Raw genomic sequence first — 27,525 nt, forward strand, 5'->3', positions numbered from 1 at the left:
AACCCGCCCAGCATCTTTGCTAGGGAAACACCTGGCTATCTACTTCAGTAAAGATTACAGCCCAGAAAACCAGAGCAGGCCTACTCTGTCCCATGAGGTTACTAGGAGTTCAAATTCACTTGATGACACCCAAAAATACCAACAAAAACAATTTATCAACTTAAGAGAACTTGAAAATCTCAGCTTTTTATCACAAACAAATAAATGCCACCACGCTCCCTGCTGAACATTAAAGTCAAACAACAGCACATCAGAGCCACAGCGATTGCAGTGACCTGGGGTCGCCATGAGTGGGAATCCGCTTCATGGCAGTGGGTTTGTTTTTTTTTGGAGGGGCGGGGGTACTCTTGTCTGCACCAATATGTCTCTCTCTCTTTTTTTTTTTTTTCTAGAACCTTACTACGTTGCATAAAACTTGTGAGTTATCTCACCACATGTATGGCAATCATAAAGAAGGAATATTTCATTTTCCTGCTCCAGAAAAGTGACTGAACTAAAGTTAACTCCTGCTGACGTAAATAATCAAGTATAAAATTAGGGTAGAAAACCCACTAGACCAATGCTTCTTAAACTGCATATGCATAGGACTCACCTGGGGAGCTTGTTAAAAAGCAGATGTGGGAGGTGGAGCCAGGATGGTGGAATAGACAGAAGCTTCCCTGGAGCCCTCTTTACAACAAAGACCTGAAAAAACAATTTAAAGGAATATATTTGTGACCAGCTGGGAGCTGGGAGCCCTGCGGGTCAAAGGCAAGCTTAGACAAGGAACTGAGGGGGCAGGGGAAGAAAGAGACCATTCAGAAGCTGAGAGGTGTTAGGGCCCCTGAATTGCGAGGAGCCCTCAGGCCCCATTCCTGGAGTGGCTGCTGCCGCAGGCTGGTCCTAGCGTTGGGCCACAGTTTCCTCAGGGGGAAGCAGCAGCCACACAGCCCACTGACACCTCCTGGACCTGAGGAGAACGCAGTTTCCTCAGCGAGAAGCAGCAGCCAAACGGCCCACTCACACCTCCGGCACCTGAGGAGAAGGGCGTTCTGGGCAAAAGCTAAGGAGTAGCCTATATTTTAACGCACCCCCACCCCACCCCCAAGACGGCCTCAGCGGCTGAATCCCTAGGCCTGAGATACACGCTGGTGATCACCTGGAGCCGTCCTCCCAGCCTTGGGGAAGGAAAAAATTTGCAGCTGGGGGAAAAAGATAATTTGCTAGCTCCATTAACTGGGGGAGCTCAGGACAGAAGTGGCTCCCGTCCAGGCATAAACCGTCCGTGGACCTTGAGCACCTTTCCCTTTTGCATGGACCTGTGTGGGCCTATTTCGGGAGAATAGGCCCTGGTTGGCAAACTCCAACCATTTCAGTGGTGCAGTGGAGAGGTGGGTGTTTGACGTTTGACATTGCTTTGCCTATTAAACAAGGTCCTCGCCTACCCACAACAGGGACCTAAGGACTGGTGGCTTCACTTGGGTCGCCCAGCCACCCACGACAGGGGTCCAGGGATAACTGGTGCCTCCCAGTCCTTACAACAAAAACTTTGGGTACCCATAGTCCCTCTGCAGAGCCCACCCACCAGCACGCTCTACGGAACAGAGACGCGTTTTCCTCAGAGACGCTTGGGGGTCGGTTCTCAGCCCCCTGCCTTGCTCAGAGCGTGACCCCCTGCTGCAATCAGATACGGGTATATACGCCAATCACCCCTGCCCCTCTAAGACTGTAGGACAGAGCCTGTACCACACACTTGATATCAGCCAGCTGGAAACCTGAGCTGAATTCATACAAGAAAAGTGAATGGACTCCTAGACTGATATACCTGATAACAGCTCTAGCCAGCTGGGGACAGGACACCAGAGCTCCAAAGGCGAAAATAATCAAGCTAGCTCACTCAAGCAACCCATAGGGGTATACCAAAACAAAACAAAGCAAGCAGCTACGACACAGTAAGCAAGCATAAACTAATACAATACCTTATAGATGGCTCAGAGACAACAGTCAATATCAAGTCACATAAAGAAATAGGCCATGATCACCTCAACAGGCTCTCAAAACAAAGAATCCAAGAATCTTTTAGATGAAAGTGCATTCCTGGAATTACCAGATGCAGAATACAATAGTTTAATATACAGAACCCTTCAAGACATCAGGAAGGAAATGAGGCAATACGCAGAACAAGCCAAGGAACGCACAGATAAAGCAACTGAAGAAATCAGAGAGATTATTCAGGAACATAATGAAAAGTTTAATAAGCTGGAAAATTCCATAGACAAACAGCAATCAGAAATTCGGAAGATTAACAATAAAATTACAGAATTAGATAACTCAATAGAAAGTCAGAGGAGCAGAATTGAGCAAGTAGAAGCTACAATTTCTGAACTCGAAGATAAATCACTTGGCACTAATATATTTGAAGAAAAATCAGATAAAAGAATTTTAAAAAATGAAGAAAACTCAAGAATCATGTGGGACTCTATCAAGAGAAATAACCTACGAGTGACTGGAGTACCAGAACAGGGAGGGATAGCAGAAACTACAGAGAAAATTGTTGAGGATTTATTGACAGAAAACTTCCCTGATATTGTGAAAGATGAGAAGATATCTATCCAAGATGCTCATCGAACTCCACATAAGGTAGATCTTAAAAGAAAGTCTCCAAGACATATTATAATCAAGCTTGCCAAAACCAAAGATAAACAGACAATTATAAGAGCAGCGAGGGATAAAAGTTACCTATAAGGGAGAGCCAATAAGAATAAGCTCGGACTAGTCGGCAGAAACCATGCAGGCAAGAAGGCAATGGGATGACATATTTAAAAAACTGAAGGAAAATTGCCTGCCAAGAATCATATATCCATCAAAACTGTCTCTTAAATATGAAGGTGAAATTAAGACATTTCCAGATAAACACAAGTTGGGGGAATTCGTAAAAACCAAACCAAAACTACAAGAAATACTAAAGGGAGTTCTTTGGTTAGAAAATCAATAATATCAGGTATCGACCAAAGACTAGAACCCTGGGCAGAGCAACCAGAAGTCAACCCAGACAGGGAAATCCAAATCCAAAAAAAAAAAAAACCAACACAGGGTAACGGCGATGTTATTATATAAAAAAAGACACCATTAAAATAATAAAGAGGGACTAAGAAATGTAATCATACACCTTCCGTATGGAGAAGAACATACGGCGATACAAAGAAATAAAAGTTAGTTACAAATTTAGAAAAATAGGGGTAACTAATAAGGTAACCACAAAGGATACAAACTGTCCTACTCATCAAAATAAAATACAAGGGAAAAATACAGACTCAGCAGAAACAAAATCAACAACAACAAATATGAGGAAAGGACAATATATAAAGAAAACCTACTCAGCACATAAAATCAAGTGGGAAAAAGAAGCTGTCAACAACACACGAAAAAAGACATCAAAACAATAGCACTAAATTCATACCTATCCATAATTACCCTGAATGTAAATGGACTAAATGCACCAATAAAGAGACAGAAAGTGGCAGAATGGATTAAAAAACAGGATCCGTCTATAAGCTGCCTACAATAGACACACCTTAGACTTAGAGACACAAACAAACTAAAACTCAAAGGATAAAAAAATATATATCAAGCAAACAACAATCAAGAAAGAGCAGGAGTGGCAATATTAATTTCTGACAAAACAGACTTTAAAGTTAAATCCATCAGAAAGGATAAGGAAGGACACTATATAATGATTAAAGGGACAATACACCAAGAAAAAAAAAGAAGATATAACCATATTAAATATTTCTGCACCCAATGACAGGGCTGCAAGATACATAAAACAAACTATCAGCATTGAAAAGTGATATAGACAGCTCCACAATAATAGTAGGAGACTTCAACACACCACTTTCGGTGAAGGACAGGACATCCAGAAAGAAGCTTAATAAAGACACGGAAGATCTAAATGCCACAACCAACTGACTTGACCTCGTAGACATATACAGAACACTCCACCCAACAGCAACCAACTGTATACTTTCTTTCCTAGCGCACATGGAACATTCTCTAGAATAGACCACATATTAGGTCATAAAGCAAGCCTTAGTAGAATCCAAAACATCGAAATATTACAAAGCATCTTCTCTGACCATAAGACTATAAAAGTGGAAATCAATAACAGGAAAAACAGGGAAAAGAAATCAAACACTTGGAAACTGAACAATACCCTGCTCAAAAAAGACTGGATTATGGAAGACATTAAGGATGGAATAAAGACATTCAGAGAATCCAATGAGAATGAAAACACTTCCTGTCAGAACCTTTGGGACACAGCAAAAGCGGTGCTCAGAGGCCAATTTATATCAATAAATGCACACATCCAAAAAGAAGAAAGGACCAAAATCAAAGAACTATCCCTACAACTTGAACAAATAGAAAGAGAGCAACAAAAGAAACCCACAGGCACCAGGAGAAAACAAATAATAAAAATTAGAGCAGAACTAAATGAAATAGAGAACAGAAAAGCAATTGAAAGCATTAACCAGACCAAAAGCTGGTTTTTTGAAAAACTCAACAAAATTGATAAACCATTGGCCAAACTGACAAAAGAAAAACAGGAGAGGAAGCAAATAACCCAAATAAGAAATGAGACGGGCGATATTACAACAGACCCAACTGAAATTAAAAGAATCATATCTGATTACTATGAAAAACTATACTCAAATTTGTAAACCTAGAAGAAATGGACGAATTCCTAGAAACACACTACCTACCTAAACTAACACAAACAGAGGCAGAGCCATAACAAAAGAAGAGATTGAAAAGGTAATCAAAAAACTCCCAACAAAAAAAAAGCCTTGGTCCGGAGGGCTTCACTGCAGAGTTCTACCAAACTTTCAGAGAAGAGTTAACACCACTACTACTAAAGGTATTTCTGAGCATAGAAAAGGATGGAATGCTTCCAAACTCATTCTATGAAGCCACCATATCCCTGATACCAAAACCAGGTAAAGACACCACAAGAAAAGAAAATTATAGACCTGGATACCTCATGAATGTAGATGCAAAAGTCCTCAACAAAATTCTAGCCAATAGAATTCAACAACATATCAAAAAAATAATTCACCATGACCAAGTGGGATTCATACCAGGTATGCAGGGATGGTTCAACATTAGAAAAACAATTAATGTAATCCACCATATAAGTAAAACAAAAGACAAGAATTACATGATTTAATCATTGATGCAGAAAAGGCATTTGACAAAGTTCAACACTCATTCATGATAAAAACTCTCAGCAAAATAGGAATAGAAGGAAAATTTCTCAACATAATCAAGGGCATTTATACAAAGCCAACAGCCAACATCACCCTAAATGGAGAGAGCCTGAAAACATTCCCATTGAGATTGGGAACCAGACAAGGATGGCACCACTCTTATTTGACATTGTGCTGGAAGTCCTAGCCAGAGCAATTAGGCTAGATAAAGAAATAAAGGGCATTCAGATTGGCAAGGAAGAAGTCAAAGTATCTCTGTTTGCAGATGACATGATCTTATACACAGAAAACCCTAAGGAATCCTCCAGAAAACTACTGAAACTAATAGAAGAGTTCAGTGGAGTATCAGGATACAAGATAAACATACAAAAATCACTTGGATTCCTCTACACCAACAAAAAGAACATCGAAGTGGAAATCACCAAATCAATGCCATTTACAGTAGCCCTCAAGAAGATAAAATACTTAGGAATAAATCTTACCATAGATGTAAAAGACTTATACAAAGAAAACTACGGTACACTTCTGCAAGAAACCAAAAGAGACTTACATAAGTGGAAGAACATACCTTGCTCATGGATAGGAAGACTTAACATTATAAAAATGTCTATTCTACCAAAAGCGATCTCTACATGTAATGCAATTCCGATCCAAATCCCAAGGACATTCTTTAATGAGAGGGAGAAACAAATCACCAATTTCATATGGAAGGGAAAGAGGCCCCGGATAAATAAGGCATTACTGAAAAAGAAGAACAAAGTGGGAGGCCTTACTTTAACTGATTTCAGAACCTATCATACCGCCACAGTAGTCAAAACGGCCTGGTACTGGTACAACAACAGATACATGGACCAATGGAACAGAATTGAGAATCCAGACATAAATCCACACACATATGAGCAGTTGATATTTGATAAAAAAAAAAAAAAAAAATTTTTCATAAATGCCCCAAAAAGTTAAACAGGGAAAAGACAGTCTTTTTAACAAATGGTGCTGGCATAACTGGATATTCATCTGCAAAAAAATGAAACAAGACCCATACCTCACTCCATGCACAAAAACTAACTCAAAATGGATCAAACACCTAAATATAAAATCTAAAACGATAAAGATCATGGAAGAAAAAAATAGGAACAGCGCTAGGAGCCCTAATACATGGCATAAACAGTATAGAAAACCCGATAAAGAATGTAGAAGAAAAACCAGATCACTGGGAGCTCCTGAAAATCAAACGCTTATGCTCATCCAAAGACTTCACCAAAAGAGTAAAAAGACTACCTACAGACCGGAAAAAAGTTTTTAGCTATGACATTTCTGATCAGCGCCTGATCTCTAAAATCTACATGATACTGCAAAAACTCAACTGCAAAAAGACAAATAACCCAATTAAATAATGGGCAAAAGATATGAACAAACACTTCACTAAAGAAGACATTCAGGTAGCTAACAGATACATGAGGAAATGCTCACGATCATTAGCCATTAGAGAAATGCAAATCAAAACTACGATGAGATTTCATCTCTCTCCAATGAGGCTGGCATTAATCCAAAAACACAAGATAATAAATGTTGGAGAGGCTGTGAAGGGATTGGAACACTTCTACACTGCTGGTGGGAATGTCAAATGGTACAACCACTTTGGAAATCGATTTGGCGCTTCCTTAAAAAGCTAGAAATAGAACTACCATACGATCCAGCAATCCCACTCCTTGGAATATATCCTAGAGAAATAAGAGCCTTTACACCAACAGATATATGCACACCCATGTTTATTGCAGCAGTGTTTACAATAGCAAAAACATGGAAGCAACCAAGGTACCCATCAATGGATGAATGGGTAAATAAATTATGGCATATTCACACGATGGAATACTACGCATCGATAAAGAACAGTGAGGAATATGTGAAACATTTCATAACATGGAGGAACCTGGAAGGCATTATGCTGAGTGAAATGAGTCAGTTGCAAAAGGACAAATATTGTATAAGACCACTATTATAAGAACTCGAGAAATAGTTTAAACTGAAAAGAAAACATTCTTTTGTGGTTACGAGAGGGGGAAGGGAGGGAGGGTGGGAGAGGGGTATTCACTAATTAGGTAGTAGATAAGAACTACTTTAGGTGAAGGGAAACACAGCACATAGTACAGGGGAGGTCAGCACAATTGGACTAAACCAAAAGCAAAGAAGTTTCCTGAATAAACTGAATGCTTTGAAGGCCAGCGTAGCAGGGGCAGCGGTCTGGCGACCATGGTTTCAGGGGACATCTAAGTCAATTGGCATAATAAAATCTATTAACAAAACATTCTGCATCCCAGTTTGAAGAGTGGTGTCTGGGGTCTTAAACGCTAGCAAGCAGCCATCTAAGATGCATCAATTGGTCTCAGCCCACCTGGATCAAAGGAGAATGAAGAACACCAAGGACACAAGGTGATTACGAGCCCAAGAGACAGAAAGGGCCACATGAATCTGTGACTACATCATCCTGAGACTAGAAGAACTAGATGGTGCCTGCCCACAACCGATGACTGCCCTGACAGGGAGCACAACAGAGAACCCCTGAGGGAGCAGGAGAGCAGTGGGATGCAGACCCCAAATTCTCCTAAAAAGACCAGACTTAACGGTCTGACTGAGACTGGAAGGACCCCGGTGGTCACGGACCCCAGACCTTCTGTTGGCCCAGGACAGGAACCATTCCCGAAGCCAACTCGTCAGACATGGATTGGACTGGACAATGGGTTGGAGAGGGATGCTGGTGAGGAGTGAACTTCTTAGATCAGGTGGACACTTGAGACTATGTTGACATCTCCTGCCTAGAGGGGAGATGAGAGGGTGGAGGGGGTTAGAAACTGGCAAAAAGGACACGAAAAGAGAGAGTGGAGGGAGAGAACAGGCTGTCTCATTAGGGGGAGAGTACTTGGGAGTGTGTAGCAAGGTGTATATGGGTTTTTGTGTGAGAGACTGACTTGATTTGTAAACTTTCACTTAAAGCACAACAAAAATTATTAAAAAAAAAAGTTTAATTAAAAAAAAAAAAACCTGGTGGCACAGTGGTTAAAAGCTTAGCCGGTAACCAAAAGGTTGGCAGTTCACCACCTAAACCAGAGACTCCATCAGCCTGAGACCAGAACTAGATAGTGGCTGGCTACCACCAGTGACCACCCTGACAGGGAACACAACAGAGAGTCCCTGACAGAGCAGGAGAAAAGTGTTCTGCAGAACTCAAATTCACGTAAAAAGACCAGACTTAATGGTCTGACTGAGACTGGAGGAACTCCAGAAGGCTTGCCCCCGGACTCTCTGTTAACCCAGAACTAAAACCATTCCAAGGCCAACTGTTCAGACAAAGATTAGACTGGACTATAAACCATGAAATGATACTCATGAAGAGAGTGCTTCTTAGTTCAAGTAGATACGTGAGACTAATGGGCAGCTCCTGTCTGGAGGCGAGATGAGAAGGAAGAAAGGGACAGGAGCTGGTTGAGTAGACACGGGAAACCTGGGGTAGAAGGGAGGAACGTGCTCTCACATTATAGGGGTAACAACTTGGGGCACATAACAATGTGTGTATAAGTTTTGCAGAAATTGAGCTGTAAACTTTCACCTAAAACACAATAAATAAATGAAGATCAGTAAAGTAAACAAACCAAAAAAAGGTTGGCAGTTCGAATCCACCAGCTGCTCCTTGGAAACCCTGTGAGGCAGTTCTACTCTGTCTATAGGGTCACCATGAGTCGAAATCGACTTGATGGCAATGGGTCAACAGGTTTAAGGGTCTTATGAATTTGAGACTGTTGCTTTCTAACCCTGGGTGCCTCTGCAAGGAAATTTAGGAGGGTACATTCCAGATCGCCCTGACTTCTCTGGTGCTGGCTTCTGGCTCCTATCACGGAAGACCTTTCCATCCACTGTGTACCTTCCTAAAGTTTCCCAACTTACTAAGACTCTTAGGAATTACAGTGATTTTAAGCTGTTGTTAATTGAGTCAATTCCGACTCATGGCGACCCCATGTGTGCAGAGTAGAACTGTGCTCCATAGGGTTTTCATGGCTGTCACACTTTTCACAATGGAGCTGTGGTAGCGCAGTGCTTAAGTCCTCAGCTGCTAACTGAAAGGTCGATGGTTCAAATCCACCAGCCGCTCAGCGGGACAAAGATGTGGCAGCCTGCTTCCATAAAGATGACGGCCTTGGAAACCCATGGGGCAATTCTACTCTATCGTATAGGGTCGTCATGAGTTGGAATTGACTCAATGGCAATGGCTTTGGTTTGGTTTAGGGTGGTACAAACAATTTGCACTCAACTAAGAAAAATAAAAGATTTCTTTTTACCAACCTAAAGGTTGGTGGTTCTAATCCACCCAGTGGTACTGCCAACGAAAAGGCCTGGAGATCTGCTTCCATAAAGATGACAGCCAAGAAAATCCTATAAGGTCACTAAAAGTCAGGATTGATTTGATGGCAATGGTTTTACTTTTTTAAAATAGGATACTTTAGAAGCAGATTGCCAGGCCTTTCTTCCAAGGTACACGGGGATGGGGTTAAAAAAAAACAAAACCCATTGCTGTCGCGTCAACTCATAGTGACCCTACAGGACAGAGTAGAACTGCCCCATAGGGTTTCCTAGGAACAGCTGGTAGATTTGAACTGCTAGCATTTTGGTTAGCAGCCATAGCTCTTAACCCCTGCTCCACCAGGGCTCTGTGGGTGGGTTAGGACCTCAAAAAAAGAACTTTAAATCTAGAAAGCCTTCAGTTTTCAAGTGGTATCTGACTCCTCTGGCCCCCTAGTTTGCCTCTGTCATGTGACTACCATTTTCAGAACTCTCTGACCAGCCCTGGTAGTTATGGAAATGTAAGAATATTTCAATTTCCAACGACCTCTCAAGCTGGCAGTTACCACTGTTAGCACTTCTGAGAAGTCCTCCTCTCCTTTTTTCTTTGTCAGGGTGAAGCACTGTGGTTTAGTTATATTTTTGCCCTGGCTGAGGTCACTGAGGCTTTTTGGTGGCCGCCTTTAATCTCTTCATCTTCCCTCAGAAAAGATCAGATGTCCCGTGATGGCCAAACAAAGCAGGTAAGCCTAGGCCGCCTTTCTGTTGCTGTAAACAAGCTTCATTTCATTTTCATCACGGACTGCTAGGCTGTATGCCGTTGGCAGTTAAAATGAGGCCATCTGAGTATCACTTTGAATGTAAGTTGTAACTCCTCACATTGGCCAATGTTACCTCCACCGCCACATCGCTCTTTACATGAGAACCATGACAGGATTTAGTGTCAATGTGGGAAGAAAGTAAATGCCTAATGTGTGACTTAGCTATGTGTGATGGTGTCACCAAACCACAGGGTGTAATTCCTTTAATAAACCCATTGCATCTTTGCTCTTTATGAAGTATCTAATCTTAAAAGGTCTTGAGTCAAATCGAGAGAACAGAGACCAGAAGGGAAGTAGATTTTAGATCTTCCCATATGCTGCTATTAGTCAAGATTCACTTTTTGTGGGACATAGAGAAGGCCACAGATCGCCGTGATTTTAGTGGGCATGGAATTTGTCTGTATGTTGGTGTCTTTTGATGTGAATAAACGCCATGGACTATTAGCCAGGAAGCATGTGTCTAATGGCAAGAACTCTGAAGTTGTTGGGAATATCAGGCTTCGCAGCAAGGGGATAAAGATCGGAGGCTCCAAAATGCTCCGTACGGACAGTCACTTACATTAGCCACACACCTGGTGACTCTGAGCAGACCCTATATCATACCCTTCTGTGCAAAGCAACTGAGGGGGAAGTCGTATGAGGACAGTTTTCTGAGTATCCCTGCTTCTTACTCCCAAGAGTTCGAATTGACAAGAAATGCACTTCAGTTGGTTCACAATCTAAATAAAAAAAACCAAAACCCAGTGCCGTCGAGTCGATTCCGACTCATAGCCACCCTATAGGATAGAGTAGAACTGTCCCACAGTCTAAATACTTAGTACAAATTCCTGGAATTGGAGTTGCTGAGCAAGGTACAACATGTCAGTTTTTCATAGATACAGGGAAATTATACTCCAAAAATGTCTTACAAATAGATATTCCCACAATGGTCATGGACTTATAGACTTCTTTTCTTTTCTAGATTTTATTTATTGTGTTGTTGTTGAGAATATACACAGCAAAACACACACCGGTTCAGTAGTTTCTACACGTACCATTTAGTGATGTTAATTACACGCTTCAAGCTGGGCAACCGTTCTCACCCTCCTTTTCCGAGTTGTTCCTCCCTCACTTGTTTTTTAATATACTTTAGGTAAAAGTTGACAGAGCAGATCAGTTTCTCATTCCAAAATGTATCCGCCAATTGTTTCAGAACATTGGTTGCCATCCCCCCAATGTGTGAGCACTCTCCCCCTTTCCACCCCAGGTTCCCCATTTCCACTCTCCAGTATTCCTGGCCCTTCCTGCCTCCTCAGCTTTGCTTTTGGGCAGGTGTTGCCCATTAGGTCTCCTCTGCCTGATTGAGCTAAGAAGCACGTTCCTCACTGTGTTATTGTTTACTTTATATGCCAGGCCAGGGGAAGTCCCACGACCATTCTGGGGAGATTTTGTGTGCAGCCAGGGAAGCGTGCCTTTCCCCCTTGATATTTCATTAGCAAATGTCTATGTGTATTTCTACATGGGACACGGACGATTCTTTAACTTCTTTGGCTTCCTCCCTTGCTTTTTCTGGAGCCCTGGTGGCACAGTGGTTAAGAGCCTGGCGGCTAACCAAGAGGTCAGAGGTTTGAACCCACCAGCCGCTCCTTGGAAACCCTATGGCGCAGTTCTACTCTGTCCAATAGGGTCGCTATGAGTCGGAATCGACTTGACGGCAACGAATGTCCTTTTTACCAGTTAAGCTAAATTATTGTTAGGGGTTCAGATGACTTCGGGGGATATTTTTGGTTTAAAAGTTAAAGATTCGGCTTCTTTTATTCTTATAGAAGATACTTAGAGCACTAATTGAAGGCCAGGAAAGAGATAGAATAGGTAAATATCACCTCAGGCAAGATGTAAATAGTCAGCACCTTTGAAACTGTAGCTCATCTAATCTATTTTTTTTTCCTCCTTGGTGTTCCTGGCTTGACTTCATAACTCCTCTACCCTGTCTGCAGTCGACTTGAAATGAAGCACTTTCTCCGCGAACTCCTCGGCCTCCTTTTCAGTTACATGTCTTGGACATGTGGCATCATCCTGGCAATGAGCAGATCCTGGCGAGTGTGGGAAGTGGACAGCGAGATCGTTCCCATGGTGTCTATTGGACTTTGGGAAGTTTTTTATATTCAAAACCTTAACATCTCTGGCGTGCTGGTCAAGATGGGGCAGGTGTGTGTTATGGATGGGAGCTGGGCCCTTCCTGATGAAATCACGTATGCGCAGGAGCTGATCGTGTTAGCTAATTTGATGAAGTCAGTAGTCCTGAGTTTTGGCACAATGACCCTTTGGGTCAGTTGGATCAAATCTCCGTACCCAGAGTTTCTTCGAATTGTATTACAAAATCTGCACCCACCTTCTTTTGCTCAGCTCTTGCTGTACCCTGAGTGCAGTGATCTGGAATTTCAGTGCGGATTTTTCTGGAGAAACCACCTTTGACTTTCCAGAGAGCTTTCCTGTTAAAAAAGAAGCACTGATATGGGAAAGGGGCTCCTATGTCCTCCCATTGGCAATCACAACTACCTTCCTGTCTGTTATCAGTGCCTTCAGCTTCCTGTTTGAGCGATATTTACTAACACAGATTCATGTGGAGCCCACAATTTTGGGCAGAAGTTCAAAACAAAGAGTCTTCTGAGGGCTTTTACTTTTTGGAATGGCGACGTATACTTTTCCTGAAGAAATTTCTTACATATACATAACATTGTCGCAGCCATCCACTCATTTGAAGTAAACATCCTTATTTGACTTGTCAGGGTGTGTCTGAAACTGATTTTCTCCTTTTGTGCCCCTTGCTATAAACCTGTTCCTTTCTTTGAAGCCTTCACTTCCTGAGATCTGCAGGTAATCACCTTCTATATATACCTGACTCATAGTGATCCCATAGGACAGAGGACAACTGCCCCATAGGGTTTCCAAGGCTGTAACCTTCATGGAAGCAGATTGCCACATCTTTCTCCCTTGGAGCAGCTGGTGGGTTTGAACCACCAACCTTTTGGTTAGCAGCTGAGCACTTAACTACTGTGCCACCAGGGCCCCTTCTTCTGTACACACACTGTCAAAAATCAAAGGCAGGAAGGAGAGCTTTTGCTTAGGAGGCATGGAGTTTATGTAATGGGGGTGGAATGATTTGGAAAAGGATAGTGAGAATGGGTGAACCTCAAGGCTGTTGTCAACTTTGGTGAAGGGAAGGACAACATACAATACAGGGGAAGTCAGCACAACTGGACTAAACCAAAAGCTAAGAAGTTCCCTGAACACAACCAAATACTTTGAGGGACAGAGTCGCTGGGATTGGGGCCTGGGGCCATAGTTTCGGGGGACATGTAGGTCAATTGACATGACCAAGTTTATTAAGAAAATGTTCTACATCCCACTTTGGTGAGTGGCGTCTGGGGTCTTTAAAAGCTTTCGAGCAGCCATCTAAGATACATCTATTGGTCCTATCCCACTTGGAGCAAAGGACAATGAAGAAAACCACAGACACAAGAAAAATATTATTCTAGAGGGCTAAGGGACCACATGACCCAGAGACTCCATCTGCCCGAGACCAGGAGAACTAGATGGTGCTTGGCTACCACCAATGACCACCTTGACAGGGAACACAACAGAGAGTCCTGGACAGAGCAGGAGAAAAATGTAGACCAGAACCCAAATTCATGTAAAAAGATCAGCCTTCATGGTCTGACAGAGACTGGAGGAACCCCCCAAACTATGGTCCTAGACTCTCTGTTAACCCACAAGTGAATCCATTCCTGATGCCCACTCTTCAGACAAAGATTAGACAGGAGTATAAAACAAAAACGATACGCCTGAGGAATGTGCTTCTTAGTTCAATCAGATGTAAGAGACCAAATGGGTAGCTCCTGTCCAAAAGCAGGATAAGAAGGCAGGAAGGGACAGGAACTGGTCGAATGGACACAGGGAGCCCGGGGTGGAAAGGGGGAATGGGCTGTCACATGGTGGGGATTGCAGCTAATGTCACAAAACAATCCGTGTATACATTTTTGAATGAGAAATTAACGTGCGCTGTAAGCTTTCACCTAAAGCACCAAAAAAATTACATATATAAAAAAAGGTGTATTGGCTTGGGCATCTAGTAGACTAGGTTCTGGGTTCCACCTCATTACTCCTAGTTGTTTTTACAGAAGTTAATTGACTATTCAGGATTCCCAGGTAAGCAGAAAATCACAATGCTTTACAGATACTTCAAGTTTACTTTTTATTCTTTGCTTTTAAGTAGATTTATTTAGCCTATGGGAGATTTTTGCACTGAAAAGTCCAAATAAATTATTAGAATTATCTGTTTTCACCTATGGAATTAACAATTTATTTATCAAACTAGTTCTTAGGGCAGTCTTTACGATTCCAATTGCTCTAAATTTAGTTTACGTGCCTATAAAATAATAGGAGTAGAAGGAAGAGGAGGAAAAAGAAAAAAGGAAGAGAAGGAGGAGAAATGATAAACTCAAAGGATAAATGACAAATTGGAAATAAATATTTGCAACTGAAAGTATTAACCAAAGAGTAATATCCTTAACATATAAAAAAAAGGCCTTAGAAACACCAGTCCCATAAAAAATGGACAAGGATTAAAAACAAGTGTTCACAAAAAAGGAAATACACGTGTTGAACGTGAGTAGATATTCAATCCTCCGTATTGAGAAGTACACATTAAAACTGTACTGAAATATTTTCAACTCTCAGAATGTCAAACGATCCTACAATCTGATGATACAGTTTTTGGTTGGGGCCAAGGGAAACCGACATTCTCAAATATTATTAGCAGAGTACAGTTGACTCCTGTGCAGGGGATTCTGGCTTTATCTATCGGCTTCACTATCTGTCGTTGGCCCTCTCAGCCAGCAACCCCACTTCTGGACTTTGTCCTACAAACACCCTTGAACATCTGTACACTTGTGCAAATGATATTTGTACAAACATTAACTCAGACATCGCGTAGAATGGTAGAAAAAGGAAAAGGAAAACTGAAAACAATCCAAGTGACCAGCAATTGGGAACTAGCTAAGTAAACTACACAATAGAATACTACTGTCACGGCTTGAATTGTGTCTCCCAAAAAATGCCTTTCAACTTGGCTAGTCCATGATTGTCAGTATTGTGTGGTTGTCTACCATTTTGTCATCTGACGTGGTTTTCCTCTGTGTTGTAAATGCTACCTTTATGGTGTTAATGAGGTGGGATTAGTCACAGTTATGTCAATGAGGCCGGGCTCAATCTGCCAGATTAGGTTGTATCTTAAGAGAAAAACAAGTAGAGAGAGAGGGGGACCTCATTACCACCAAGAAATCGGCACTGGGAGCAGAGTGTGTCCTTTGGACTCGAGGTTCCTGCACTGAGAAGCTCGTAGACCATAGGAAGATTGATGACAAGGACCTTCCTCCAGAGCTGACAGAGAGAGAAAGCCTTTCCCTGGAGCTGGCACCCTGAATTGGGATTTCTAGCCTCCTGGACTGTAAGAGCAAACCCTGGTGGTTCTACGGCTGCCAACCAAAGGGTTGGCAGTTCAAATCTGCCAGGCGCTCCTTGGAAACTCTACGGGGCAGTTCTACTCTGTCCTATAGGGTCGCTATGAGTCGGAATCGACTCGACAGCACTGGGTAGACTGTAAGAGAATAAATTTCTCCCTGTTAAAGCCAAAAAAAAAAAGAATGCCTTGATGAAACAGTAAAAAATATTAATTGTATTTTTAAAAATGTAATGTCACTGAATTATACAAGTAGAAATTGTTGAGATGGTGTGTATTTTGTTATGTATATTCCCACCGCAATGAAAATATAAACAACAACAACAACAAAATGAAAGGGATGAAAAAATAGTGTTGTAAAGCCAGCACGGGAAACAGTATCAGTAAACACAACCAGCTCTAAGCTGAACCAAACTTGTCGCTGCTGACTTGATGCCAAAACTCACCTATGTGCATAGGGAAATAATCATGTTTAGAGCTTAGAGATCTTTTTGTTGTTAGTTGCTGCCCAAGTTGGCTCCAACTCATGGCGACTTTCTGTACAACAGAAGGAAACGCACCCCGGTCCTGCGCCGTCTTTATGATCATTGGCATGTTTGAGTCCGTGCTTGCGGCTGTTGTGTCAATCCAGCTCATGGAGGGTTTCCCTAGTTTTCACTGACTCTCTACCGAACATGATGTCCTTTCCTAGCAACTGGTCTTTTCTGATGACGTGTCCAAAGTAAGCAAGTCGAAGGCTCGCCATCCTGGCTTCTAAGGAGCATTCTGGTTGTATTTCCTCTGAGACCGATTTGTTCGTTCTTTTGGCAATCCACGGTATATTCAAAAGTCTCCACCGACAGCAAAGTTCGAATGCGCCAATTCTACTGCCTTCCTTTTTCACTATCCAATTTTTGCATGTGTATGAGGCAACTGGATAGACCATGGCTTGGGCCAGATGCACCGTAGACATCCAGGTGACATCTTTGCTTTTTAAAACTTTAAAGAGGTCTTTTGCAGTAGATACGCCCAATGCAACTCGTTGTTCCATTTCTTGACTGCTTTAATGTCTTTAAGACATTACAATTGGTTAGGTGAGAGCACAGTTTCTTAACCTCAGAACTGTCGACACGTTCAGCTGGGATACTTGGGTGGTGGGAAGTGGGGTGGTCATACTGTGCTGTGCATTGTAGAGCAATGGCTGGGAAATGTGGATTAAGTCACAACGGGTGGCTTTAGTTGGGCCGCTATAGTCTGTGAGGTCATTCTCTTCACTCCGTAAAGCTGGGCCAGAAGAAAAGCCCCAGGGAAGAAGCCTGACAAGAAGCCCAGTCAATGCTGTAGGGAGGCAGGACAAGGGCAATGAAACAGGGATCCGTGGCTGGACTGAAGCTGCCACTCTGAGTCTTCCCATACCAGGACTGGTTTCCTGTGCTCCTCCTTGAGAACCATGACCCTTTGGATCCTTGGCAGGAATTGGTGTGAATGTCACCCTCCCGTCCTAAGCCATCGAAATATGGCTGGAGTTTTACAGCTGTAGGAGTTATTGCTCATTCGATTTTGAGACACCCTGAATAAGAGAACAGCCGTTGAATGTCTTCCTGAGGCTTTGGAGCATATGAGGAATGTTAAGACCCTTAACTGCTAATAAGAGAAACCAATATCTGTTAGCCTAAGTCAGCGGTCCTCAGCTGGGGATGATTGTGCTCCCAGGGGACATTGGGAACGTCTGGACACAGTTTGGATTGTCAGAGCTGGCAGAGGATGTTATTGGCATCTAGTGGGTAGAGGCCAGAGATGCTGCTGGACATCCTACAATGCATAGGATGGCCCCCACCACGAAGCAAATAATAGCAACCACTTTTAAGGGGCTTGTGGAAAGTACTTGACACCATTTTCAAATCAAGTTAATGAAACACCGTCATCCATTTTAAAGTCCATTTGAATCTTGACACACTATGCTCAGTTCCGGCTTTAATCACTTCAACAGTCTGAATTAACAAACACCTTCCCAGAGAGGTAAATAACTCTTTTAAATCTAATAAATGAAACTCCCCGATATAGTGAAACTTCTCTTAAATGTTCCAATGTTGCATACAAAACTAGTTTTCCACAAAAATCAGATGCTTAAATAAATTACTCAGTTATACATTTTATAGTGAGTTTCGAAGCTATTGTTCTTAAAAGCCAAATTATTTTCAACTTTGCCCATGTACAAAATATCAAATATGCACACATTCCTTCTTCACCCCAAATATGAATATTTCTGTTTTGGCTCTCTGTGAGGCTTCTGTACTTTTGCTAAATCCTCCTAGACTTGAAAGATGGATCCCTCTCACAGATGACAGTTAAAATAAATAAAGCCAACCTGCTGCAGTCCAGCCGACTCCAACTCATAGTGACCCTCTTGGAGAGATTAGAACTGCCCCATAGGGTTTCCAAGGACAGGCTGGTGAATTGGAACTGCCAACCTTTTGGTTAGCTGCCAAACTCTTCACCACTGAGCCTTAGGGCTCCAGTTACTCTCCTAGCAACCAAGCTGGTGAGTTTAAACCGCCCACTTAACCATGGCACCACCAGGGCTCCTTGAACAAAAAAATACCAGCCTTTATCTCTATTCAGGCAGCATTCTCCAATTGCACCACTAGATGGCAGCACAATTTCAGATGCAATACTTTCAAATGCTTTTTTTTTTTTTTAATTAATTTTTATGAAGCTTCAAGTGAACATTTACCATTCCAATCACTCTGTCACATGTAGGTTTACATACATCTTACTCCCTTCTCCCACTTGCTCTCCCCTATTGAGTCAGCCCTTTCAGTCTCTCGTTTCGTGCCAATTTTGCCATCTTCCCTCTCTATCTTCCCATCCCCTCTCCAGTCAAGACCTGCCAACACACTCTCCAGTGTCCACCTGATTTAATTAGCTCACTCTTCATCAGCATCTCTCTCCCCTCCACTGACCAGTCCCTTTCATGTCTGATGAGTTGTCTTCGGGGATGGTTCCTGTCCTGTGGCATCAGAAGTTCTGGGGAGCATTGTCTCTGGGATTCCTCTAGTCCCAGTCATACCATTAAGTATGGTCTTTTTATGAGAATTTGGGGTCTGCATCCCACTGATCTCCTGGTCTCTCAGGAGTTCTCTGTTGTGCTCCCTGTCAGGGCAGTCATCGATTGTGGCCGGGCACCAACTAGTTCTTCTGGTCTCAGGATGATGTAGGTCTCTGGTTCATGTGGCCCTTTCTGTCTCTTGGGTTCTTAGTTGTCGTGTGACCTTGGTGTTCTTCCTTTGCCTTTGCTCCAGGTGGGTTGAGACCAATTGATGTATCTTAGATGGCCGCTTGTTGGCTTTTAGGACCCCAGGCGCCACAATGCACAGTGGGATGCAGAATGTTTTCTTAATAGAATTATTTTGCCAATTGACTTAGAATTCCCCTTAAACCATGGTTCCCAAACCCCCGCCCTTGCTCCGCTGACCTTTGAAGCATTCATTTTATCCCGGAAACTTCTTTGCTTTTGGTCCAGTCGAATTGAGCTGACCTTCCATGTATTGAGTGTTGTCCTTCCCTTCACCTAAAGCAGTTCTTATCTGCTAATTAATCAGTAAAAAAACCCTCTCCCTCCCTCCCTCCCTCCCCCCTCCCTCCCTCCCTCCTCCCCTCGTAACCACAAAAGTATGTGTTCTTCTCAGTTTATACTATTTCTCAAGATCTTATAATAGTGGTCTTATACAATATTTGTCCTTTTGCCTCTGACTGATTTCGCTCAGCATAATGCCTTCCAGGTTTCTCCATGTTATGAAATGTTTCACAGTATCCGTCACTGTTCTTTATCGATGCATAGTATTCCATCGTGTGAATATACCACAATTTATTTACCCATTCATCCGTTGATGGACACCTTGGTTGCTTCCAGCTTTTTGCTATTGTAAACAGAGCTGCAATAAACATGGGTGTGCATATATCTGTTTGTGTGAAGGCTCTTATGTCTCTAGGGTATATTCCGAGGAGTGGGATTTCTGGGTTGTATGGTAGTTCTATTTCTAACTGTTTAAGATAACGCCAGATAGATTTCCAAAGTGGTTGTACCATTTTACATTCCCACCAGCAGTGTATAAGAGTTCCAATCTCTCCGCAGCCTCTCCAACATTTATTATTTGGTGTTTTTTGGATTATTGCCAGCCTTGTTGGAGTGAGATGGAATCTCATCGTAGTTTTAATTTGCATTTCTCTAATGGCTAATGATCGAGAGCATTTTCTCATGTATCTGTTAGCTGCCTGAATATCTTCTTTAGCGAAGTGTGTGTTCATATCCTTTGCCCACTTCTTGATTGGGTTGTTTGTCTTTTTGTGGTTGAGTTTTGACAGAATCATGTAGATTTTAGAGATCAGGCGCTGGTCGGAGATGTCATAGCTGAAAATTCTTTCCCAGTCTGTAGGTGGTCTTTTTACTCTTTTGGTGAAGTCTTTAGATGAGCATAGGTGTTTGATTTTTAGGAGCTCCCAGATTTTTAGGAGCTCCCAGTTATCTGGTTTCTCTTTGTCACTTTTGGTAATGTTTTGTATTCTGTTTATGCCTTGTATTAGGGCTCCTAAGGTTGTCCCTATTTTTTCTTCCATGATCTTTATCGTTTTAGTCTTTATGTTTAGGTCTTTGAACCACTTGGAGTTAGTTTTTGTGCATGGTGTGAGGTATGGGTCCTGTTTCATTTTTTTGCAAATGGATATCCAGTTATGCCAGCACCATTTGTTAAAAAGACTATCCTTTCCCCAATGAACTGACACTGGGCCTTTGTCAAATATCAGCTGCTCATATGTGGATGGATTTATATCTGGGTTCTCAATTCTGTTCCACTGGTCTATGTGCCTGTTGTTGTACCAATACCAGGCTGTTTTGACTACTGTGGCTGTATAATAGGTTCTGAAATTAGGTAGAGTGAGGCCTCCCACTTTCTTCCTCTTTTTCAGTAATGCTTTGCTTATCCGAGGCTTCTTTCCCTTCCATATGAAGTTGGTGATTTGTTGCTCTATCACCTTAAAAAATGAGATTGGAATTTGGATCGGAAGTGCATTGTATGTATAGATGGCTTTTGGTAGAATAGACATTTTTACTATGTTAAGTCTTCCTATCCATGAGCAGGGTATGTTTTTCCACTTAAGTATGTCCTTTTGAATTTCTTGTAGTAGAGCTTTGTGGTTCTCTTTCTTTTTTTTTTTTAATTAATTTTTATGAAGCTTCAAGTGAACATTTACCATTCCAATCAGTCTGTCACATGTAAGTTTACATACATCTTACTCCCTTCTCCCACTTGCTCTCCCCCTATTGAGTCAGCCCTTTCAGTCTCTCGTTTCGTGCCAATTTTGCCATCTTCCCTCTCTATCTTCCCATCCCCTCACCAGTCAAGAGCTGCCAACACACTCTCCAGTGTCCACCTGATTTAATTAGCTCCCTCTTCATCAGCATCTCTCTCCCCCCAGCTGACCAGTCCTTTTCATGCCTGATGAGTTGTCTTCGGGAATGGTTCCTGTCCTGTGGCATCAGAAGTTCTGGGGAGCATTGTCTCCGGGATTCCTCTAGTCGCAGTCATACCATTAGGTATGGTCTTTTCATGAGAATTTGGGGTCTGTATCCCATTGGTCTCCTGCTCCCTCAGGAGTTGTCTGTTGTGCTCCCTGACAGGGCAGACATCGATTTCAAATGCTTTTTGCTAATTTTGGTCGCTATGAGTTGGAATCGACTCGACCGCATTGGGTTATTGGGTTTATGAGTCGGAATCCACTGGACTACAATGGGTTTGGGGTTTTTGATGCTTACCCTGCTCTCTTTTGGAGATATTGGAGAATGCGTCATAATAGGAGAAGAGTCATTTCTAGAAACCAGATGTGTTTTTTATATATTACTAATTGAAGGTAGTGGCGCAATGGTTAAGTACTTGGGTGGTTTCATAAAAGTGGAGGTTCAAACCCGGCCAGGAGCTTTGCTAGAGGAAGACCTGTCTATCTCCTTCAGTAAAGATGACAGCCCAGGAAACTAGAGCAGGTCTACTCTGTCACACGGGGTTACTATGAGTTGAAATTGACTCCATGGCACCCAACAATAACAACAGAAACAATTTCTCAACTCAATAGAACTTGAAACTGTCAGCTTTTTATCAAAAACAACTAAATGCTACCACGCTCCCTGTTGAACATTAAACTCAAACAACAGCACATCGGAGTCACAGCGATAGCTGTGACCTGGGGTCGCTATGAGTCAGAATCCACTCGATGGCACCAGCGGGCTAGGTGTTTTTGGTTTTTTTTTTCTTTTTGCTACTCTTGTCTGCACCAATATGTCTCTCTCTGTCTCTTTTTTTTTCCTAGAACGTTACTACACTACATAAACCTGTGATTTATCTCCACACATGAACGGCAATCGCAAAAAAGGAATATTTCGTTTTCCTGCTGCAGAAAAGTGGCTGCCCTAAAGTTAACTCCTGCTAAAGTAAATAATCAAGTATAAAATTATGGTAGAAACACCACTAGGCCAATGCTTCTTAAAGTGCATGTGCATAGGACTCGCCTGGGGAGCTTGTGCAAAAGCAGAAATGGATTCGGTAGGTCAGGGGTAAGCCCAGAGATCCCCATGTTGAATTCTGACACTGACGGTACTGCTCCGTGGGGCCCAAAGAATGCGCGTCTCCCACTAACGTTGGGCACAGCGCGACCACGATGGAATTCAACCATCAGAGCTCAGTACTACCTGCGCACATAGTGCCTATGGACAGGGTTCTTTGAACCCGCCATTAATGCTCCCTACCTAAACTGCCATAGACTTAAGCTTATCTTTTATAAGGGACCTAAATCAGTTGACTAGCCCTTTCCTGTTGAGTTGACTCTAACTCGTAGGGACCCCATGTAAACAGGGAGAACTGTGCTCCATGTGGTTTTGATGACTGTAGTATTTACAACAGCAGATCTCCAGACCTTTCTTCCGCACCACAACTGGTGAGTTCCAACCATCAACCTTTTGATTAGTAGTCAAGTGCTAAGGGTGAACTCATATTCATGTGCCGGTACAACACACACACACATACAAATGGGAGAGAATGTGGCAAGGGCAGAACATTTTTTCAGATTATTCAAGAACAGAAACACTAGTTTTTTGGAGGAAGGCAAATTGAGTCGATTTAGACCTTATCAGCAGCAAGCTGGCCATGGAGGGCTGAGCAAGATTCCTGAGTGTGGGTGGAATTTATCTGGTGTTCAAAATAATCAAAACTCACTGGAATGTGAACATAAGGTTTATTCTGAGCAGTTATTCTCTATTCCTGTAGGGAGACCATTTGGACTCCAGAATGAGCAAATGGCTTGAAGAAGCTAGGTACAGTGAGGTTTATAAACAGAAGAAAACCAAAGCAAAGTGGAGTCAATTCCGACTCATAGTGACCCTATTGACAGAGTAGAACTGCCCCATAGAGTTTCCAAGGACCAGCGAGAGGATTCGAACTGCCGACCTTTTGGTTAGAAGCTGTAACTTTTAGCCACTGCGCAACAGAGTTTTCTCAGGATATAACCCCTCCCCCCAAAAACAACAACAACAACAAACTCGTTGCCGTCGAGTCAATTCCTACTCATTGAGACCCTATAGGACAGAGTAGAACTGTCCCGTAGAGTTTCCAAGGACCGCCTGGCGGATTCGAACCGCCGACCTTTTGGTCAGCAGCATTAGCACTTAACCACTAAACCACCACGGTTTCCACAGGAGATACAGTGGGGAACAAATCCAAACTGCTCTTTCCTTCCATTGTTTCTAGCCTAGGGTTTCTCTAACTCAGTGCGATGGACATTTGGGGCCACATAAGTCTCTGTTATCTGTGTTTTGTAAGAGGCTTCGCAGCCTACAATGCCTGACCTCCGAGGGTCACCACAGGCTGGCTGTGTCCCTCCGCCAAAGCTCAGCTCCTTGAGGACAGTGACAGCGCCCAGGCTCTGCTCGTTCCTGGCAAGTCAGGAATCTGTGAAGGGTCTGAGATTTCACCCCACAGGCCCGCTAACAAGATGAAACACAGAGAGATAAGGTATTAGTTTCCTAGGGCTGCCTTAACTGATTATATCTAATGGAATATTAACCGCTGTCCTGAGTCGGTTCCGAGTCATGGGACCCTATAGCCATAAAGAGGAGTGAAGGTCTGATCTAGGCTGAGCCGAGAAATCATCATTCTGAGTGAAGTAAGTTAGTCACCAAAGGACAAATACTGTATGATCTCACTTATATGAAATATCTAGAAGAGGCAAATGAGGAGACAAAACTGTAATAGTGGTGACCAGGACAGGAGGGAGGGGCAGGGGCGACACCATTTCTGAAGGAACGTGGTTCTGCTTCTGGGGACGGAAATTTGACAAGGGATACTGCTGACGGTTGCACAACATGATAAATGTCATCGGTGTCGCTGAATGAACGTGTAGAAAATGTTTAATGGGTGAATGCCGTGCTGTTACATCCATTTTTATCACAATAAAAAAAATTTTTTTAAACGCCAGTTCTGGAGGCCACGAGTCTGCAATCAAGGCGCAGGCAGGGCCGCGCTCCCTCTGGAGGCTCTTGGCCTCTTCCAGCTGCTGGCGGCTCCGGATGTTCCTTGGCCTGTGGCTCCATCACTCCAATCACTGCTCCATCTTCCCCTGGCCTTCTCCTCTTCTCTATGTCTTCTCCCCGCCTGGACAGGACACTTTGTCACTGGTGTGCAAAGACCCTCCTCCCAAGTAAGGCCACACGCAAACCGAAGCACTTGGCATAATAAAATGGCTGACCGAACCCAAAAACCCGTTGCCGTCGAGTCGATACTGACTCACAGCGACCCTATAGGACAAAGTAGAACTGCCCCTGAGGGTTTTCAAGAAGTGTCTGGTGGATTCGAACTGTCGACCTTTCGATTAGCAGCAGTAGCTCTTAACCACTAGGCCACCAGGGTTTCCAAAATGGCTGTGAAAGAGGCGGCGTGAGAAAGAGATCCTAGGGGCTTAAGGTCCTGGGTACGGAGCACTGTTTCTACATGGCTTGCATAGTTAGCTTTTGCATACCCGGTGATTTTGTGATTGCTGGTTTGTTTCCTCCCTTTCCTCTCCCTTTCTCCACGGTTCTATAAAGTTTAAAATGAACCTATGTTCCTCTTGAACGAGCAGAACAAAGATCAGTAAGATCTGGGAAGAGACAACCAGACAATGGGGACCCATCTTGTGATGAAAACCAGGATGGCATCAGAGGACCTCTAAAGAATACCACAGAAGGTCACCATGTCTGAAATGTGGCCAACATGCCCCCCCTCCAAGGGGAAATGCCATTCTCCAGATTCTTCAGGCCTAAGCCCTAACCCTATAAAATCCTCTGGTCGGTCTCCAGCAGACAGACAGACTTTGGAGGAGCCCATCTCCCTCTGTGTCTTGTATACTGGTATCCAATAAAGCCTTTTTTGCTGCTTACCTCACCCCTGCCTCAGTATTGGCTTTGCAGCAGGCAGCTCAAATCAGTGTTTCACAGTAACAGCTGACAGGAGGTCTCAATCAACACTCCATTTTTCCCGGGCTCCTGCTTCTGCATTCCTGAGAATGTAACCTTGACTTTATCTCATTCATATGCATATGGCCTTGGGCCTCTGGCTCAGTGCTTTCAGAAAAGCCCAGCACCTATCAATCAGCTTGTTTAACAGGCCTGGCTCTAGCCCCAAGGTGACTTATGTCCAATAAGAGTGGAGGTCAGGAATACACTTCAGAAGCTCTTAGTAAGGGTGAGGGTCAGCATTGTGACTGTAGAAGGAGTTTACTCTAGACGTTCTAGGAAGAGGTAGCTGCTGCTGAGGTACACACCTTGTGACCATGTGACCACTGTGTTCTTCCCTTCCCCATCTTTACTATAAAAAGCCACCTCTCCCTCCATTATTCAGAGAACCTGATAGATTCCTCTCTGCCTTCTGTTTCCCCAACTGGACACTTGTATTACCTTCAATAAATCTCTTTGTTTTTACTTTAACAGAGTGAGCACTATTACTCTTAGACAGGGTAGACATATATTTTTGGGGAAGGGCCAGAATTCAACCCATTAGAGATGCTTAACCTCAAAGAGGCTTACAGCAAGGTCGGAAGGGTGGTGGAGAGAATCAAGGAAAGGGCACCCTCATCCACTCCTGGCTGAACTGTCAATTAGCGTCACCGGGAGTGCAGTGTGGTGGTGTCTAGTAGAACGGAGGAGGCTCACACTTTTGAATCAGCCTTTCCTCTTCTTTTTTTTTTTCCTCTTCTAGGTACCCAATAACCTCGGTTTCTTATATTCAACTCTTCACTAGAGACATCCCCTAGAGAGCTCATCCACAACTGCATAAATCCAAGAGCGCTGACTCTTAATCACTGGAAACAACCTAAATGCTTCAATAGGGGGGGTGTGCTGAGAAATTATATTTATCCAGTAAATTATGTTGATAAATTTTGATATCTTAGAACCATTAAAATAAACTATTTTTTGTCTATGGCAACACTGGTATATCTCAAAATTATAATATTAAGTGAAAAAGGTGTATGCATTTGTGATTACATTTATGTCTAGAATTTAAAAACACAGAACAATACTACGTTGTTTATGAGTACATCCTTTTGAAGTTAAAGTACGTGATCAAGTGTGGGAAGAACAGCACCAACTTCTCATACAAGGTTACCTCTGGGATAGAAGGATAGCGATCAATTGTAGGGACAGTACTTCAACTTTCCCTGTGAACTTCTATTTCACAAATAAAACTGAAGCGAAGATGGCAAAAAATCAACATGTATCACAGTTGGGTAGTGATTGAGTGTCTGATTTCTTTTTTATCTATAGAGTTTCTATATTTGAAATCTTTTGTAATTTAAAGACAGGTAAAACAGCCTAAATGGCCAGTTTATATCTGATAAACAAGGTATAATGTATACAAAGGATGGAACACCATGCAATCTTTAAAACTCATAATATCAAAGAATATCTAGGGATACAGAGAAAGTGCTCAAGATACATTTGATGTGAAAAGGAGGAAGAGAACAATATATAGTGGGGACATATCGTCTTTTAAAATGTGTAGATTCCTCCTCTTTCCCAGACCTATCATCTAGAAAAGTGAAAACACAAGCTTATTGACCTTGGCTGCATCTGAGTAGTGTGACTATAGGTGACTTGTGTTTTCGTCTCGATACCAATTTTTATAATGAATATGTACTCATTTTTATCAGAAAATAATCTAATGAATAATTTGTACAAGTAATATCAGTATAAAGTGAGCAATCAGTTGTTGTTGTTGTGTGTCCTTGAGTCAATTCCAAGTCATACGACCCAACGTGACCCAGTTGAACTGCCCAATAGGGATGTAATCTTTCCAGGAGGGGATCACCAGGTCTTTTCTCCTGAGGAGCTGCTGGTGGATTGGAACTGCCCACTTAACCATTGCACCACCAGGGCTCCTTGAGCAGAAAACAGGAGCTTTCACCTCTATTCCTGAAGCATTCTCCTATTTCTCCACAAGATGGCAACACAATTTCAGACACAATACTTTCCGAAGGTTTTTGCCAATACACATGCTTATGCTGCCCTCTTGTGGACAAATAGAAGAATGCGTCATGATTGGAGGAGAGTCATTTCTAAAATCCAGGTGTT

General features: G+C 42.7%; 1 protein-coding gene across 1 annotated transcript in view; it reads left to right on the forward strand.

Annotated features, from left to right (window-relative positions):
- Positions 1-10,292: 10,292 nt before the first annotated feature.
- LOC126069591 (uncharacterized) overlaps positions 10,293-27,525 on the forward strand; it is an 80,394-nt gene continuing 63,161 nt past the window's right edge. Inside the window, exon 1 of the mRNA XM_049873136.1 lies at positions 10,293-10,318. Within this exon, the coding sequence (XP_049729093.1) occupies positions 10,302-10,318 (17 nt within the window). The 5' untranslated portion in view covers positions 10,293-10,301. The remainder of the gene's footprint in view (positions 10,319-27,525) is intronic.

The sequence above is a fragment of the Elephas maximus genome, chromosome X, assembly GCF_024166365.1.
Source record: "Elephas maximus indicus isolate mEleMax1 chromosome X, mEleMax1 primary haplotype, whole genome shotgun sequence".
Taxonomy (NCBI): Eukaryota; Metazoa; Chordata; class Mammalia; order Proboscidea; family Elephantidae; genus Elephas; species Elephas maximus.